The following is a 15,146-nucleotide window of genomic DNA, read 5'->3' on the forward strand; positions in this document are numbered from 1 at the left end:
GTGGCTCATTGACACCAAATCTATGTTGGGCAATCATCAACTTTTTCACCCAAATGTTTTCACTCATTTAAGAAGATACAAACACAAAATTATCATTTCTCTGTACTCAGCATTATGGTAAAGCTGGAACATTTTTGTATCGTCATTTCCCAACTCTTTAAAATAACTCATGATTAGCTGAACACCCATGATTAAACTACAGGCTGTCAAACAAAGATCAGGAACCAGGTAGTTAGGTGTATCACTTACATACACACACACACACACACACACACACACACACACACACACAGAAATGTCAATATCCCAAGAAAATGGAGAACAATCCAAGGTGGAAAAAAAAGCCTCAACTCCTAAGCAATTGCTTTTGGGACAACTGGATAACAGCCTGCAGAGGTAAGCAAGACCTGACCTGTCACCTTATGCGATAATCGACTCTAAATGGTCCTAGGAACTAAATATGTACCCAGAAACCTTCAAAATATGACAAAACAAAAACCACAGGAAGCACTCTCCAACACACTGTACCAAATGCAGTAAGACTTATACACAACAAAAATTGGGGGTTTTACATTTCATTAGTTGATGTACTCCAAGTCTTGCATTTGTAAAACTATTCACTTTTCTGGGAACTAGCATTTTGTAGGTCATGGATGACCCTGAAGGCCTTAGACACCTTCTCTGCAAAGCATGATACATGAAACAGCTCCAGAACTAAAAGGGCTCAGGAACAGAGCACTGCGCAAAATGTAAGCACAGCTAAGTCCCATGAATGTGTAAGAGACCTCGGGAAGGGAGACATGTTTAGGGTGTTACTTGTGGAAACAGCACACACATCAGAGATGCCAATATAATCATCCATCCAGGCAGTGGCTTCCTTAGCATGGTTTCTGCGTAAAAACTACTTTTGCTTAAAAAAAAAAAATCAGATTAAGATTCTTGATGGGCCTGGCACAATAGCATAGTGGTTAAAGTCCTCGCCTTGCACATGCCAGGATCCCATATGGATGCCGGTTCTAATCCCAGCTGGCCCGCTTCCCATCCAGCTCCCTACTTGTAGCCTGGGAAAGCAGTCCAGGATGGCCCAATGCTTTGGGACCCTGCACCTGCGTGGGAGACCTGGAAGAGCTCCTGGCTCCTGGCTTTGAATTGGCTCAGCTCCAGGCATTGCGGCCACTTGGGGGGGAGTGAATCATCGGACAGAAGATCTTCCTGTCTCTTCTCCTCTCTGTATATCTGCCTTTCCAATAAAAAATGAATAAATCTTAAAAAAAAAGATTCTTGAAAAAGAGGTCCAATAAAGTAGACCCCTTTTTAAAATGTTTAACAAGTATTTTTTTCAATTCATGAATTGATAGATTACAGCTTACCAATTATTTAACTCTGACGCTTTAAAACATGAAGAAATCATTGCTTGACATCACATTGAAGCTTGGGATGCTATCAAATAACATTTGTATAGAAAAATATTAAAACCCCAAGACCCAGATATGACAACCTAGTGGCTAAATTCCTTGTACTGCAGCCACTGTGATCCCATGTCAGCATTGGTTCGTGTCCCAGCTGTTCCACTTTCCACCCAGCTCTCTGCTTGTGTCCTGGGAAGGCATGGGAGGATGGCCCAAGGCCTTGGGACCCTGCATCCATGTGGGAGACCCAAGCGAGTCTTCTAGCTCCTGGGTTCAGATCAGCTCTAGCTATTGTGTCTGCTTGGGGAGTAAATCAGCAAACGAGGAATCTTTTTCTTTTTCTCTGTTGGATCTGCCTTTCCAATAAGAAAAACAAATATTTAAAAAAAAAAAAATAAGAACCTCAAAAGATAATTTCAGCCTAAACAATAAACAAATGTGTTATTCTTTCTTTTGTTGGCTTATAAGGAAGATCATGAGTGAGTGAAACAAAGTGTAAATAAGTTTTTTAGTCACAATGGAAATATTAGAATCTTCATAAGATGCCCAAAATGACCTTTTTTAGATGTATTCTTAGCTAATCATGTTATATTCTCATTTATTATTTTTTATGCTTTTCAGTTAGCTCTTTTTTGGGTTTAGGTTTTCTTTCATGGTGCACTTGACTTAGATACCATACTTAACGAGAAAATGGTTTAAGATTACTAGGAAAGGCATTGGGAAGAGGTGGACGTGATTATTTTTGCACTGAAGGGTTAGAACACGGATGGCTGTAAGCAGGAAAACACTATTGTTTTCTTCATTTCCTTTTGTCTTCTCAAAGTCTGGAAATGAACTCGTTGCACTGAGTAATGGCTTAAGTAAATCATTCTGTATATAACAGCTTTTGGTTCTAAAGGCAGATAATGCACAGCATTACTCACTGGCTGGTTCCCCACAGGTAACAGCTAAGTGTCCAGTGTGAATGATAGGGGTACAGTTACTTGAACCATTGTAGCTTCATCTGAGTAAGCTGGAGTGAGGAGGCTGACCAATCAAACACAGGAACTGTGGGATCAAGGCCTAAGCAGCGCCTTAATCTCTAAAACATAATGTCTTCTCACCTTATATACGCTTAGGAGCCTGCCCAGCTTTACCTGTGACTTGTACTCAAAGGGTCCATGTGTTGGACATGTGGCCTTTCATGTGATGTTGGGGGTGGGATCAATCAGAGTTCCTGAGGGCAGGATGCACTTCTGGGCTCCTGGCTTCTGCCTGGCTCAGCCCTGGCTATTGTGACCACAGAGGAATCAGTGTATGTAAGATATCACCCCTCACCCTCTCTCCCTCCTATTTTCCCAATTACTGCGCCTCTCAACTAAATAATTTTTAAAAATCAGCCAAGGCTAAGCAGAAAATGGAAAACTAGAAGAAATTGTATAATACTGTCATTATATTTTAGAGTATGATATGAGGAGTTCAGACATTTCTTTGATGTGACTATAAACAAAAATAACTCCAGGAGGCACTTGTTAAATAGATGCCCTTGGTTAACCTGTGTTGCATCACAGTGTGGCATGCTCCCTCCCACAATGAGAAGCAGTTTGTGTCCATTTTGCTCCACTTCCAATGTAACTCCCAGTTAATGAGCCTGAAAAAGCAGGGGAAGATGGCTCCAGTGCTTGAGGCCCTGCCAACCACAAGGAAGACCTGGAGAGAATCCCAGGCTCTGGGTTTCCAGCCTGGTCAAGCCCTGGCTGTCCTAGCCATTCAGGGAGTGAACCAGGAGATGGAATATATCTCCCTTTCCATCTCTCCCACTCTTCCTATAATTCTGTCTTTCAACAAATTTCTTTAGAAAATAAGCAATAATGCCAACACCAATTATAGGCAGTTGAAAGCTCAATCCTTCAGTGTTACACTATTTCACTATGTGTTTTGACGTTCGTATTTAAGTTGCTTACAGTCACACAGACGTTCATTCTTAAGAGCAAATGAAACTGCATTGCTGTCTGACTGCTCATCCATAATTCAGAATCCCAGCCTAAAACGTTAGGCTCCAACAAGCACAAACATTGGCAAAGGTGAAATATTGAACTGCTATGGTAGAAGCTGAATTCTGTAGCAATCTGTGTGTGCTTTGATTTTCCAGCACTAGAAACAAAAATTTAAAGCAGAAGAGTGAACGATTATAGAGACAGACTAAATAAGCAAGGTAGTAAAGACAAGATTCAAGAGGTACATACTCTTCGTTAGCTATGAATAAATCTCACAGTAAAATCTGAGAAGGCACAAAACAAGGTAAAAATAGCTGCTAATTATCTATTCGCACACAAAACACAAGGAGAGGCAGAGTCTAAAAGAATGTTCTCAGACATTTGAAAATAGGAACTGACTCTGTTTAATAGAAATTTAAACAAATTTTTTGGTTTGAAGGAACAAGCAGGTAAGTAAGATTCCTGAACATCTGTGATGGAAGACTGACTGTGGCCCCGCTTTACACTCAAAGCAGCTTCAAAGATGTACAATGAAAACGAACAGACCACACACTCCTCGCCCACAACATCAGCACAATTCATCCAGCTCAGTTGGTTAGCAGACATCAGCACCAGGTCAGTTTCACTTCCTGCCTTTTCAACTTGCTTCTAGGGATTCAGGCTAGAAGCTCTGTATTTGTGGTTGTGTAGACCTTACATTTTGTAGGTATCAATAATTTACTCATGAAGAAATTGTTGCTAATAGCTAATGGTATCTAGTGCTGAGGAATGCTGCCTCCTCCTCCTTAATTTTAAGACTAACTCTTCTGACTGGATCAGGTATCCTTGTAACATGTTTTAACTACTATGTAGGAAGGAAAATTGAAATGGTCAATCACATCATCTCATAAATTGTTAACTATGTTAGCACAAAATTCATAAAATCATTAATGTTCTTCACAAACACTGAACAGTTGGAAAAAATTGCAACAAATATTTGCAATGCAAAGTTATGTGAGTCTTCTCATCCAGTTTTCTTCCAGGAGTAATTGGACAGCTAAACCTATCATAGCATTCATAATTTAGTTTCACAACAACCCTTAAAAAGAGTAAGCCAAATGGAATTCGGCCATGCTTTACAAAGGAGGCATCTAGAAAAAGTATGTGTTAAATAAGTCAACCACTGTTATGGTCCTGTGCATGAGGGGAATGGGGGCCACAGATTTTGGTCCCATTTTACACGTTTCCCAAAGACCTACGCTCACTCACTCTCTCTCTGTTAATAACTGCCTTCATAACAATTGCCTCCACCGATCAAATCATGATCAGAATGAAGTGAATGAGTATGGGATTCTAACTGAACCCTTTCAAATATTCTCTAAAACTTTTCTTTATTGTGTGTGTGTACACATCTATATAGTGTGTGTATATATAAATTTATATGTTGTATATATACACACTATACATACACATGACATATATATGATCTATATCATCCAGGAAAATTTCACATTTAATATACATAAAGGAAAATTTGCTCCAGGACCAAACTATCCTGTCCATACTGCTCTATGAGCCCTGTAGGTTACTTTTCCATCATTTAGCAGATGATGCTGCCGAGATATGAAACAGCACAGCAGACAGAGGAACAGAATCCAAATTCAACTGCTTCATCAATGTAAGTCAAGATATACAACCTAGGTTCCTTGGTACTGGACAGATGCGCTCCGTTTCTTAGCCTGTAAGAAAGCTCTTCAGATGTTAGTTCTACCTAACCAGAGTTCTACTGCAATGACAAGGTGACTGTCAAACAGCCGGCTGAAGAGAACCACTCACATCACAAACCAGTCTAGGAACACAAAAAGGACTCCCTTGATTATAGGAGCTGTTGGCCAACTTGCTGATTGCTGGTCAGACATGTAAGAACCCACGGTTCTATCAATCTTATTTTCTAAATGGATAGTGAATAACCATTAAAGTCACACTAATGCAGACAAAAAATATAAGCAGGATCTTTGTCTTATTTCTATATATAGAGTATCTTGCATCAGCACAGATTAAGACATTAGAATAGCAGTTGTCCATTCTACAGTTTAAAATCCAAATTTAGTAGATTCAGAGCTGCGTCAGTACTATAACTTAAAAACGTCAGAAAAATAAACCTGGCAACTCTGCCCCTTACCTTGCAACCTCTGCATGACATTGGCAATGTCCCGAGGAGACCTTGAAGCTGCTCTGGAGGTTGCCATGGTCCTTCCTGTAGCATGAGACCAATATCACAAGAATGTCCACCAGAGACAGAGCAGGTCTGTGCTGGTCCAGAACCCAGGTGAACCGTTCCAGATGTACCACGTCGTCATCAAGCCCAAGCAGTTGCAGAAGTCAGTGGTGAAGAGGCCGCTTTCTCAAAAATTACACCATTCCTTTTCTCAACTCAAGGACCTGAAAAGCAGGAAAAAGTACAACATATGTATAAAATATGTAGACAAACATAGTACTAATGGGGGCATATTTCTACTCAACCCACTATCCCGACTCACCATCAAGTGAAATAACACATGTGAAAAGCCACTTACTACAAAGCAAATTGCAAGTGTTCCTATGATACTTCATAGCATGCACAAATGGAATAGAGTAAAATCTCCACAAGGAGACTCGTTCGCTTTATTCACAGGTTCTTCCTAAACTAAAAACTTTCTCTAGCATCCTGGGAAGGTAAAAGCACTTGTGGACAAAATAGTGAATTTTTTATTTCTCTATTCACAGGTCCCCTGTGCTCTTTTACCTTATTTGAAAATCTACATATATTTTTGCTTCACTAAAAAAGTTTTGAAAGGTAGAGTTAAGGAGGAGAAACACAGATTTTCCATGCACTGGTTCTCTTCCATAAAGGATGCAATGACCAGGGATGGGCCAGGCTGAAGCCAGAAGCTTCTTCTGCATCTCCCATGTGGGGGAAAGGGCCCAAACGTTGGGCCACCCACTGCTGCTTTCCCAGACACATTAGCAGGGATTAAAAGTAGAGGACCAGGTACTGAACGGGCACCCATATTTTGCTTTACTTTTAGATGCTTTCTGGGAACGTCACCTCTTATCCCCCAAGAATACATGTAGATGAGTTAAAACATTGTAAAAGTAAAAAACTTTCATTGTAATAATTTGAGTTTTAAGTATCATAATTTTAGAAGTCATTCTAATTTAGTTTTTCTCCTCAACAGCAAGTTGATACCCAGTGGACTCTGTCCTTCAAACTCCTTCCTGAATCTTCTGCATCAGTCAAATGTAGTTGATCACTCTGCACTGGGGGGGGGAGAAAGAGGGTAGGCCTGAAGGTGATGAAAGCTTAAACCTACAGTCATCCAAAGAGGCAGTGGTCTCACCCTCAACAAGCCAACCATCGGTCAGCAAACAGTGTACCCAGAGAACAGAACTTAACCAAAAGGACCGAACCAAAGGCGTTCATGCAAGAGTGGTACTTTTTTACAATTCACACTGCATCAATAGGCCATAATGATGCTGTCCTGAAAGAGAATGAGTGAAGGGAGTAAAGGAATGGCTAAAGGAAATCCTAAAGAAAGCACAAAACACATAGGAGACATGAGTCTCCTCCCTGAAGGAAAAGGAACAAGATTTCATGAGTGCTATGAAAAGTATGCCTGGAATGTGTGGTCCATAAAGCAGCATTATTTATGAAAGGCTAAGAGGATGAAATTTCATTTTTAAATGGAATTGTCAATACTATCATATCGAAATTTACTTACACAAACGCAAAACTAACAAAACAGGAAACCATTGCACATGACTGCTGAACTGTGTGAAGAAACAAAGGACAGGAACCAGGAGACAGCACTAACTGTTCCCCGGGCAACTTCGGGGCAGCGAGCCAGTGGACAGTGTTAACAGGTAGGAAGGTAGAAGCATATCTGTGGGCATCTCAAAAGGACAAGAGAGGTGGAACTCAATACTTGACTCCTTCTGGGCTAGACAGTTGCCTTTTGGTGGGTGACTACCAGAGGAGAAATAATTCCATCTGTCCAGGCTGCCACAAAGCAATAACTGTAGCTCTGCTGAGACTGTATGCTCAGAAGCAGCCTCTATCTCCTAGGGAAATATATTTCACCTGTTTATGTATTAAGGCTAGATTTCCTAGGGGAAAAGTGCTTGGGGAATCTTACAAATGACTCCTCTAAGCTTTACAAGGTTAGGTTTTCCAAATGCAAGAATATGACTTTCTCAAATCTGCCTGACCGCTAGTCTGTTGATTACATTTATCTAGGCATGATGATGGGAAGAGGAGTTCACTGTTAGTTCAGCCATCTCATGCAAGGCCCTGCTTAGCATTAAAAGTTCACAGATGACTAAAACCATGACCCCAGTGTCCTTGATCAAGAATTGGAATAGACATTTGGTAAAGTTAAGACTCTGCTTGGGAGGACCACATTCCTCATCACAATGTGTAAGTTCAAATCCTGACTTAACTTCCTAGAAACGTATACCCTGGAGGCAAGACATGATTCAAATGCTTGTTGCTCTGCCACCCCTCTGGGAGACCTAGATTGGGTTCCTGGCTCCTTGCTTCAACCTGGCTCAGTCATGGCTGTTGCAAGCATTTGGGGAATGAACCAGTGGACTGGTTCATTCTCTCCTTTCCACATTCAAGTCAAAACATCCCTGGGTGTCTAGTACGCGTTCACTGTTACTTTACCTGCTCATGCTTTGGGTACTAAGATTAATATAATACAGACTCCATGCTTGAGGGGCTTAGAATAGGGCAGGAGACCTATCACAGCAAAAATGAAAAAACACCAAGGGTGAGTAACAATGTAACTACTAGAGAGGAGGGACAAAAAGCCAGTTGGGCTCTGGAAACCCATGTTGAGAGGCAGTTAACAGGTGAACTGATCTTGGTACCCGAGTAGGGTAAGATGAAACAACGTAAGACTTATACTGGTCAGAATGAATAGCTGGAGTATGGCATAGGAACAATACAGCATAGTTCATATATGGGATGGCTTAAGCTTAGACCCTACAGGATTCTACAAGTGTAAGGGAACTTCCAGATGGTGGAGACTCACTTTAAGCATGTTCTGGGCTCTAAGAAGCAACAGGAAGCCAAGGGGGGATTTGGGGCTAAGAGTGAGAAGGCAACTGAGATTACTGCAGCTACAGACTTTAAAGGTATAGCTGGGAATATCAAGACTGAAGATTCAGGAAGACAGCAGCAAAGTATCTCAGGAATCCAGGCAAGGGATAAGAAATAGGAAAAGAGGAGGAGGGGGGCCAGGGAGAGCAGGAGATAAGACCTGAGAAAGATTTACAGGATTGGGTATTGGTCAACCAGGGGTGAAGTGGGGTGGAGTAGAGAGGAGAAAGAGGAGGAGTTTCCAAGGTGGCTAAGGGAGGTTGAGGCACTTGAGAGTACTTTCAGAATCCACAGTTTACGGAGTTTTGCAGAACTGGGCTGCGCTGTTTTTACTCACCAGTGCTCAACCTCATCTTCTTCCTACACTCTTACCTTTGCTACAGGTCTATGGATCCTTGTTTACTGTCCCTTCCCATAACCCCCCTGCTTAGTCTTCCAGATGGACAAATCTGAAGTCTCCCTAAGTCCCTAATCCATAACCCATAACTCTGCACTTGCAACCTTCCCTAAACACAGGAGCACCTTCAGTATGATTTACTCAATTCCTCTAGCACCAACACCGATACTAAGAGAAACACAATTTGCTTTAAATGCATCTCCAGTACCACTCTTGTCAAAATCTAACCAGACTATGAACGTTTAGTTTCCATGATGTATTATTCTTTCTGCTTTAGCATTGCACCTGTTGATACCAAGCACATCCTTGAGTATGTTTTACATCTAAAAAGCAATGTCCCCAACCCTCTTCTCCAGTGCAGTTGCTGCAATATCCTTCCTTTTTCACACATGAAACCTTACACGTTTCCTATGTTGTGAAACTTTCTTGCTTTTTACTGATACTTTAATCTAGAATCACTTGTTTTTTTATATAAAATTTCAAAAGAATAAAATTGTAGATAACAAAGAGACTGGAGATTAGGACACATGAGTCTGGACTTTGACATTCTAGTTGGATGGTGTTGAGGTGAAGGTTGCTAATAACCACCCACTGGAGAGATTATGGGACCTGGAAATGCAGACATCAGACCAAGGAAATGTTGGTGTTTTAATTCTGCCTCTGACTGTCCATGTGACCTTCAGAAAACAGAGCTTGCTGATTACTGGTTTCTTTTGTGAAATAATGTAAACCAATCCTAAATTAAGTTCAATTTTATTTTACTCAAACTGAACTTAATATATGATGCCACTAGCAGGTTTATTGGCCCATGATAAAATTTCAGCAAATAACTGCTCACCCTCCTCTTCCATGACCTGTCCTCTACCTGAAATACAGCAGTTGCCCTCAAATAGAGATTTCAGAATGGGTCTACACCAGAACCAAGAGCATCAGCGGCAATGCCTATAATTACGATCGCTGCAGGCTTGTGAGATCTCTGCACTGATTTCATAGCAGTGGTCTGGTAGCAACAGGACTTACAGAACGGAGCACCGCAGGAGGATACAGAGCTACCGGTGAACTCACTATTCCAAGGGTTATTAGGATTTTCATTGATAAAGGATGTTATGAGGCTGGGGGTGGGGAGGAATCAGGAGTGAATCTAGCTGTTGTAACATAAGAATTAAGTAGAAATCTGTGGGTTGTGTACCACTTAATATTTCCTTCAATGTCCCCAAGTCTGTCTAGGAAAAGGAAATATTACAAAGGGAGCTAAATAAATCCACCAGACTTACCAGGAAGACAAGGAACCTGCTATATATAGTGGCTATATAACAACAGCATATATTGGGAAACTATCTGTAACAGACAATGGTATTTAATAAGTAGGGATGAAATGACAACCAAAACCCTTTTAGGACCCACATGCCAGAGGTGGAGGGGGATGATATAAAGAATGTTGAAATAGGATGAAAGGAATGGAGATGTCTACTGCAGGAGCCAACAGAACATCCCGTCGATCATCTACTGAAGGCACTGGGGGAAAATGCAGGATGTTTGTGGATCTGGATCACGTCATCCTCGTTGACACGAACACGTGTGTAACGCACAGCCGGGAGCGAAGCATCATGAGGAGAAAGGCACCAGAAGTGCTCCTAGAACACATCTTGAAGCATTGCAGTGGATTCACAGCCATTAGCAAACTGCAGCAAAGAAATGACAAACCCTGCAGAAATCTGAGATGGGGTTCAGCTCTAACTGAAAAAATAAACAGGCAAAGCAGAAAGAAGTATGGGTACAGTCGCTGGATAAATGTCTCAACACTTACAATAGCATTACTGAAATCCACTGTTAACAGTTTTAGAAGCTATGAGTAGCCTTTTGCCAAATTCACTTAGGGTTCATATTTTCAATTTTGTTCCCCATTCACTCCTTAGCAATGGTACTAATCAATAAACACGAAAATAGCTGCAAGGGAGAGAAACATGCCCCTGTGTTAATATTTTGCTCATGTAAGTGAACACACAAGTTATCAGTGAGTAACGCTACTATTATGAATTAGATGAGAAGAAGTGATTTTTAAGAAGATTATGAACAAGTACATAAGACAAACTATAGCACAGACCAACATGACAGTGCCACAGTTCGAGGTCTTTGTAAGCCTGGAGTAGGAATTACACCCAAAGATTTCTCCTACTTTCTTTCCATGGAGGATATATCACACCCCTTGCCAATACTAGTTTCATTAGTTTAAGCCACAGGGAAGAGAACATTCCAGAGAAGGAGAAAGCTAAGTGTCCCCATGCATCTTGGGCAGAGGGAGCAGCTGCAGCAGTGAGCTGCCAGCCAGCCCGGCCACCAGCTTTTGGCATGCTGTTGAGGTTATAGTCCCTTCTGCTGCAAAGAGGCTGCAGCTGCTGCACCATGATCAGAGAGCAGGCCCTGGTGGAGCAGCAAGCAGCCTCGAGCATTTTAAAGCACGCTTTTTCCAGTGCCCTTCCCTGGGAGGCCAGAATCAAGTTAAAGTTTTTACACAGGAACAGCACACAAAACAAACCAGTTTGTGAACAAACAGAAAGAAGCAAAGATATTTAAACAAAAATGTTTTCTCAAAGGCCAACAATATTGTTATCTGGGTCAGTGTGATGTTGCTGTATCTTCAGCATGAAGCATATGAAGTTAGTAGTGACCTGGCACATTTTGTTCTAAATCGGCCACAAAGTAATGAACAGGGTCAAAAGCACAAGAGAAAATGGACTTTTGTTACATTACTCCCTTCTAGGGACGCCAGGCAAGCAGTCCTTTAGACTCATAATGAAGTCAGCGTTTGGGGCAGATGCAGGACATATTGATAACCTTGGCGTGGTTGAACCTTATGATTTCTGACAAATGCTGCCTTTAACAGAGCTGTTCTGGTGTCAAGATAAAAACGGGATTTAAAGATTTAAAGAGAAAACAGCAGTTCGTCTACTTTTTAAATGTTCACAGAAATTTTTCGGATCAAAGTTCTCCACCCCCACGGTGTGGCTCAGAAATGAGCGGGGGGGGGGTGGCGGGGGGGAGTGGCGGGGGGGGACCAGGGCACTAAGGTTTCACAGCTGTTCTTGCTCCCCGAGCTGCACCTGCCCGTCTTTATGCTAAGGGCTCCAACTTCAGGCATCCAGACGCGGTTAGCCCAGCCAGCACCCAGCCCCCTTTCCCATGGGGGTCCCCTGCCGGTGTCCCACGGGCATTCTGCACTATATTCTGGCCCTTTGCAATGCACCAGCTCCTGCGGAACACAATTTCCAAGAACTCCCTCTAGAACACATCTCTCCCCGGAGAGGAGATGAAAGTTACCTTGCTCTCTAGTGAAAGCTCTGCCTGAGAGCAAACGCACCATGACAGCGCCAGAGCTGGGCGCCGGGTCGGCCTCCATGCAGCCCCCAATCCCCTTCCTCGGGAATCCCTTCGCCTTCCCCAGCCAGCTAGTAGCGGCTTGCGGGAGGTGTTAGGGAGGGAGCCAGGTGGAGGAAAGGAAGCTCCTGGGATTTGCTTAACGCCCTTCATTTTCCATCTTAGAGTAGCAAATGGACCACCGGGATAGGAGGGTGGCTGCCTTTTGCTTCTGCACCATTGGAGCCGGGACGTGCCACCAGCGGAAATGACAACTCAAGAGAGGGTATTAATAGGATATCTACGTACAAGATGCCAGGAGGCTCCCCAGCCTGCCCATCTCCTTATCCAAGAGCATCACACACGTACACACCACCGTCGCCCCCTCCCTCCCGAGCAGGGCTCTCAGCCTGCATACAAGCACAAACTTGCCTACAATTTCTCTGCAACTGATTCGCCTTGCACCTGTTTCTCCACAATCTGTCTTGCTCGCCCGCCACCTTTGCCTTTACCTTCTCTCTGGGCCTCGTTCAGACTCCAAGCAGCGAGCAGACTCGAGCAAGCAAACGCCTCCTCCCGGCTCCCTGCCCCCTCCCCGGGCTGCGCGGGACGGCGCGGGTGCGCGGCGGTGCGTCGGCTCTGGCGCCGCCGGAGCGCGGGCGCGGTCAGCAGGGCTGCGGGAAGCCTCGCCGCCTTGGAAACCGAGTACAACAATCTCAGCCCCGCGCAGGGCCGACTCGCCCCGGCTGGCTCGCACACAGTCCCTCCCTCCTGCGCCAGGCTGCTCGCCACCCTCCCCTATGCTCCCCTCCCAGCACGAACTGTTCCTCCTCCCCCAGTGCACTGAGAATGAGGCCTCCACCCCCCCCCCCCCCCCGCGCCCTGCAGTTCTAGTCGGGAAAAGAAGGTCGCCCAGGCTGGCTCAGCCTCTGGGCAGAGGCCCAGCTCTCTACCGTGGCCCGCCACACCCCCTCCCCAGCCTGTCGCCCCAAGACGTGCCTGTCCCTGGCTTAGCTGAGGGTGGGGACCCAGCTCACCGGCAGGCATCCCCGTCCCCCTTACCTCCTGGTATGGTCTCAGCTCTTTTGCTCTGCAGCGCAAAGCCTCTCTGTGACCCACCCTCTCAGCGGCCCTTGGATGCTCCTGGGGTCAGGATGAGAAGTGCAGGTCCACAGTGCCAGGACCTACTGCCTGGAGGGGTTCTAAGGCTCTGGCTGGCCGCTAACTGCCCAGGGTTCGCACTGCGTGGTGACCTCGGTGAACAGAGCCATTCTTGAAAGCCTGGGAGGTTCCCTGACGGTCCTAGGAAGGATGTGATGCAGCTCAAGAAACGCCATAGTCTGCCAGCTCTTTGCAAATCAATCTCCACAAGGATTCCAACTGCTAACCTTGGGGCTGTCAAATCCGAGGCCCAGAACCCAGTCAGAGGGAGACGCCTCTTGCTTCAAAGTTGTATAGTTCTGTTCTTTATCGGGCTGAGAGGGCCTAGGCACCTGACACCTGAATGGTATTAAGGCTTGATTGCTTATTAAGAGGATGTCAAGCCACACCCTTAAGATTTTCACGCAGGTGCTTTGGGCTGCGGAGCCCTTTTAATCTTTCACCAGAAGCTCTTCTCAAGGAGCAAAAGAGATTCCAGGAGTTGCCTGGTAGCATTCAGGAGAATTGATTTTGTTGTGGTTTTACGGTTTCCAAGCAAAGTCAAACATAGTCTTTCCTCACTAACAATGATTGAAGTTATGTTGCAAGGCTCAAAGATAATAACCACTGCTCTGGAACCTTCAATGTAAAAAAATATAGTTTTTAATCCTTCTAAATCTGCTGAACGTGAGGATCAGTTTACACAATGCAGGAAGCTTCTCTTTGCCTCCTGCCTGTGCCTCACCTGTCACCAACATTCCCACTCTTTAGCTTTCCATTTTCATTAAATCAATTCTTCTGGGTCTCGTTAAAATGAGAACACATGAACTAAATCCAGTAAACCAACCTGATGAGTCTCTTTCCATGTGTCGGCACTTTGTTTAGAGACCAAAGAAATGATCTCCAGTTGTAGAACTTCGTGCCTCAGCAGGTGGGCCTGGAGAAGGAATGGCAGGTCCAATGGGCACATTCGCTTGCTTCCAACACTCACAATGACTGTCCAGAACTCCCTGGAGCCTAATGATACATAATTTTATGTTCCAGTAAACTCTTCTTAAGTGGGAAATAAGTAAGGCAAATACACATGTACCAGGCCTGTCTTATAGAACATTCCAGCCCAGCAACAGGGTTTCCTGAGAAATGGCCTGGTTTCCCCTGGGGCTGCATCACATTGGGAGTCCAGCCCCCTGCAGGCTGCACAGGATCTGGGGTTTTAGAACTAGCCCTAGGAAAAAATAGCAAAATTCAGAATTATCACCAGAGTTCCTACTGCATACATACTGTTTCTGCACCATTGTAAAGTTGAAAAATTGGAAATTAACCCATTGAATGCCAAAGTTCATCTCTGTGTCCCAGAACAGCACCCGGTCCAGAGTCAGATCCACCAACTTGAAGGCAAGGATCAGTTCTCCCTCTCAGTCCCTGTCTTCACAACCCATTTTCCCTTTTGGCTTTTGAGTATAAGGAAGGAAAATTTTCTACAAACTTGATTTTCTCTGTCTGCTTCCTTGGATTGGTTTAACTGGTAGTGATCACTCAAAACAAGTCTGAAACATTGCTCTCACCAGCCAACACTCTGCAATTAGACCCAACTTCTGTCTTCCCAGACTCAGATGGGCAAGAGCATATGGCTGTCTGGCTGGCGTTGGTTCCCTGCTGAGCTGAACTTATATTCTCATGTCAACTTTGTCCTCCAAAGGACTAAATGCACGTTACTTTTGGAAAGGACCTTTTTTCTTTGTAGTTTG

The 15,146-nt window shown here is 44.0% G+C and overlaps 1 protein-coding gene across 1 annotated transcript in view; it reads right to left on the reverse strand.

The window, feature by feature from the left end:
- The window catches only part of SYNE1 (spectrin repeat containing nuclear envelope protein 1), a 444,597-nt gene extending 431,652 nt beyond the window's left edge, over positions 1 to 12,945 (reverse strand). Inside the window, exons 1-2 of the mRNA XM_040965176.1 lie at positions 12,771 to 12,945; positions 5,547 to 5,806 (exon numbers count right to left, since the gene is read on the reverse strand). Of these exons, the coding sequence (XP_040821110.1) occupies positions 5,547 to 5,613 (67 nt within the window). The 5' untranslated portion in view covers positions 5,614 to 5,806; positions 12,771 to 12,945. The remainder of the gene's footprint in view (positions 1 to 5,546; positions 5,807 to 12,770) is intronic.
- Positions 12,946 to 15,146: the final 2,201 nt, after the last annotated feature.

Source organism: Ochotona curzoniae, unplaced genomic scaffold, assembly GCF_017591425.1.
Source record: "Ochotona curzoniae isolate NIBS_2020 unplaced genomic scaffold, NIBS_Ocur_1.0 scaffold_3890, whole genome shotgun sequence".
NCBI classification, from domain to species: Eukaryota; Metazoa; Chordata; class Mammalia; order Lagomorpha; family Ochotonidae; genus Ochotona; species Ochotona curzoniae.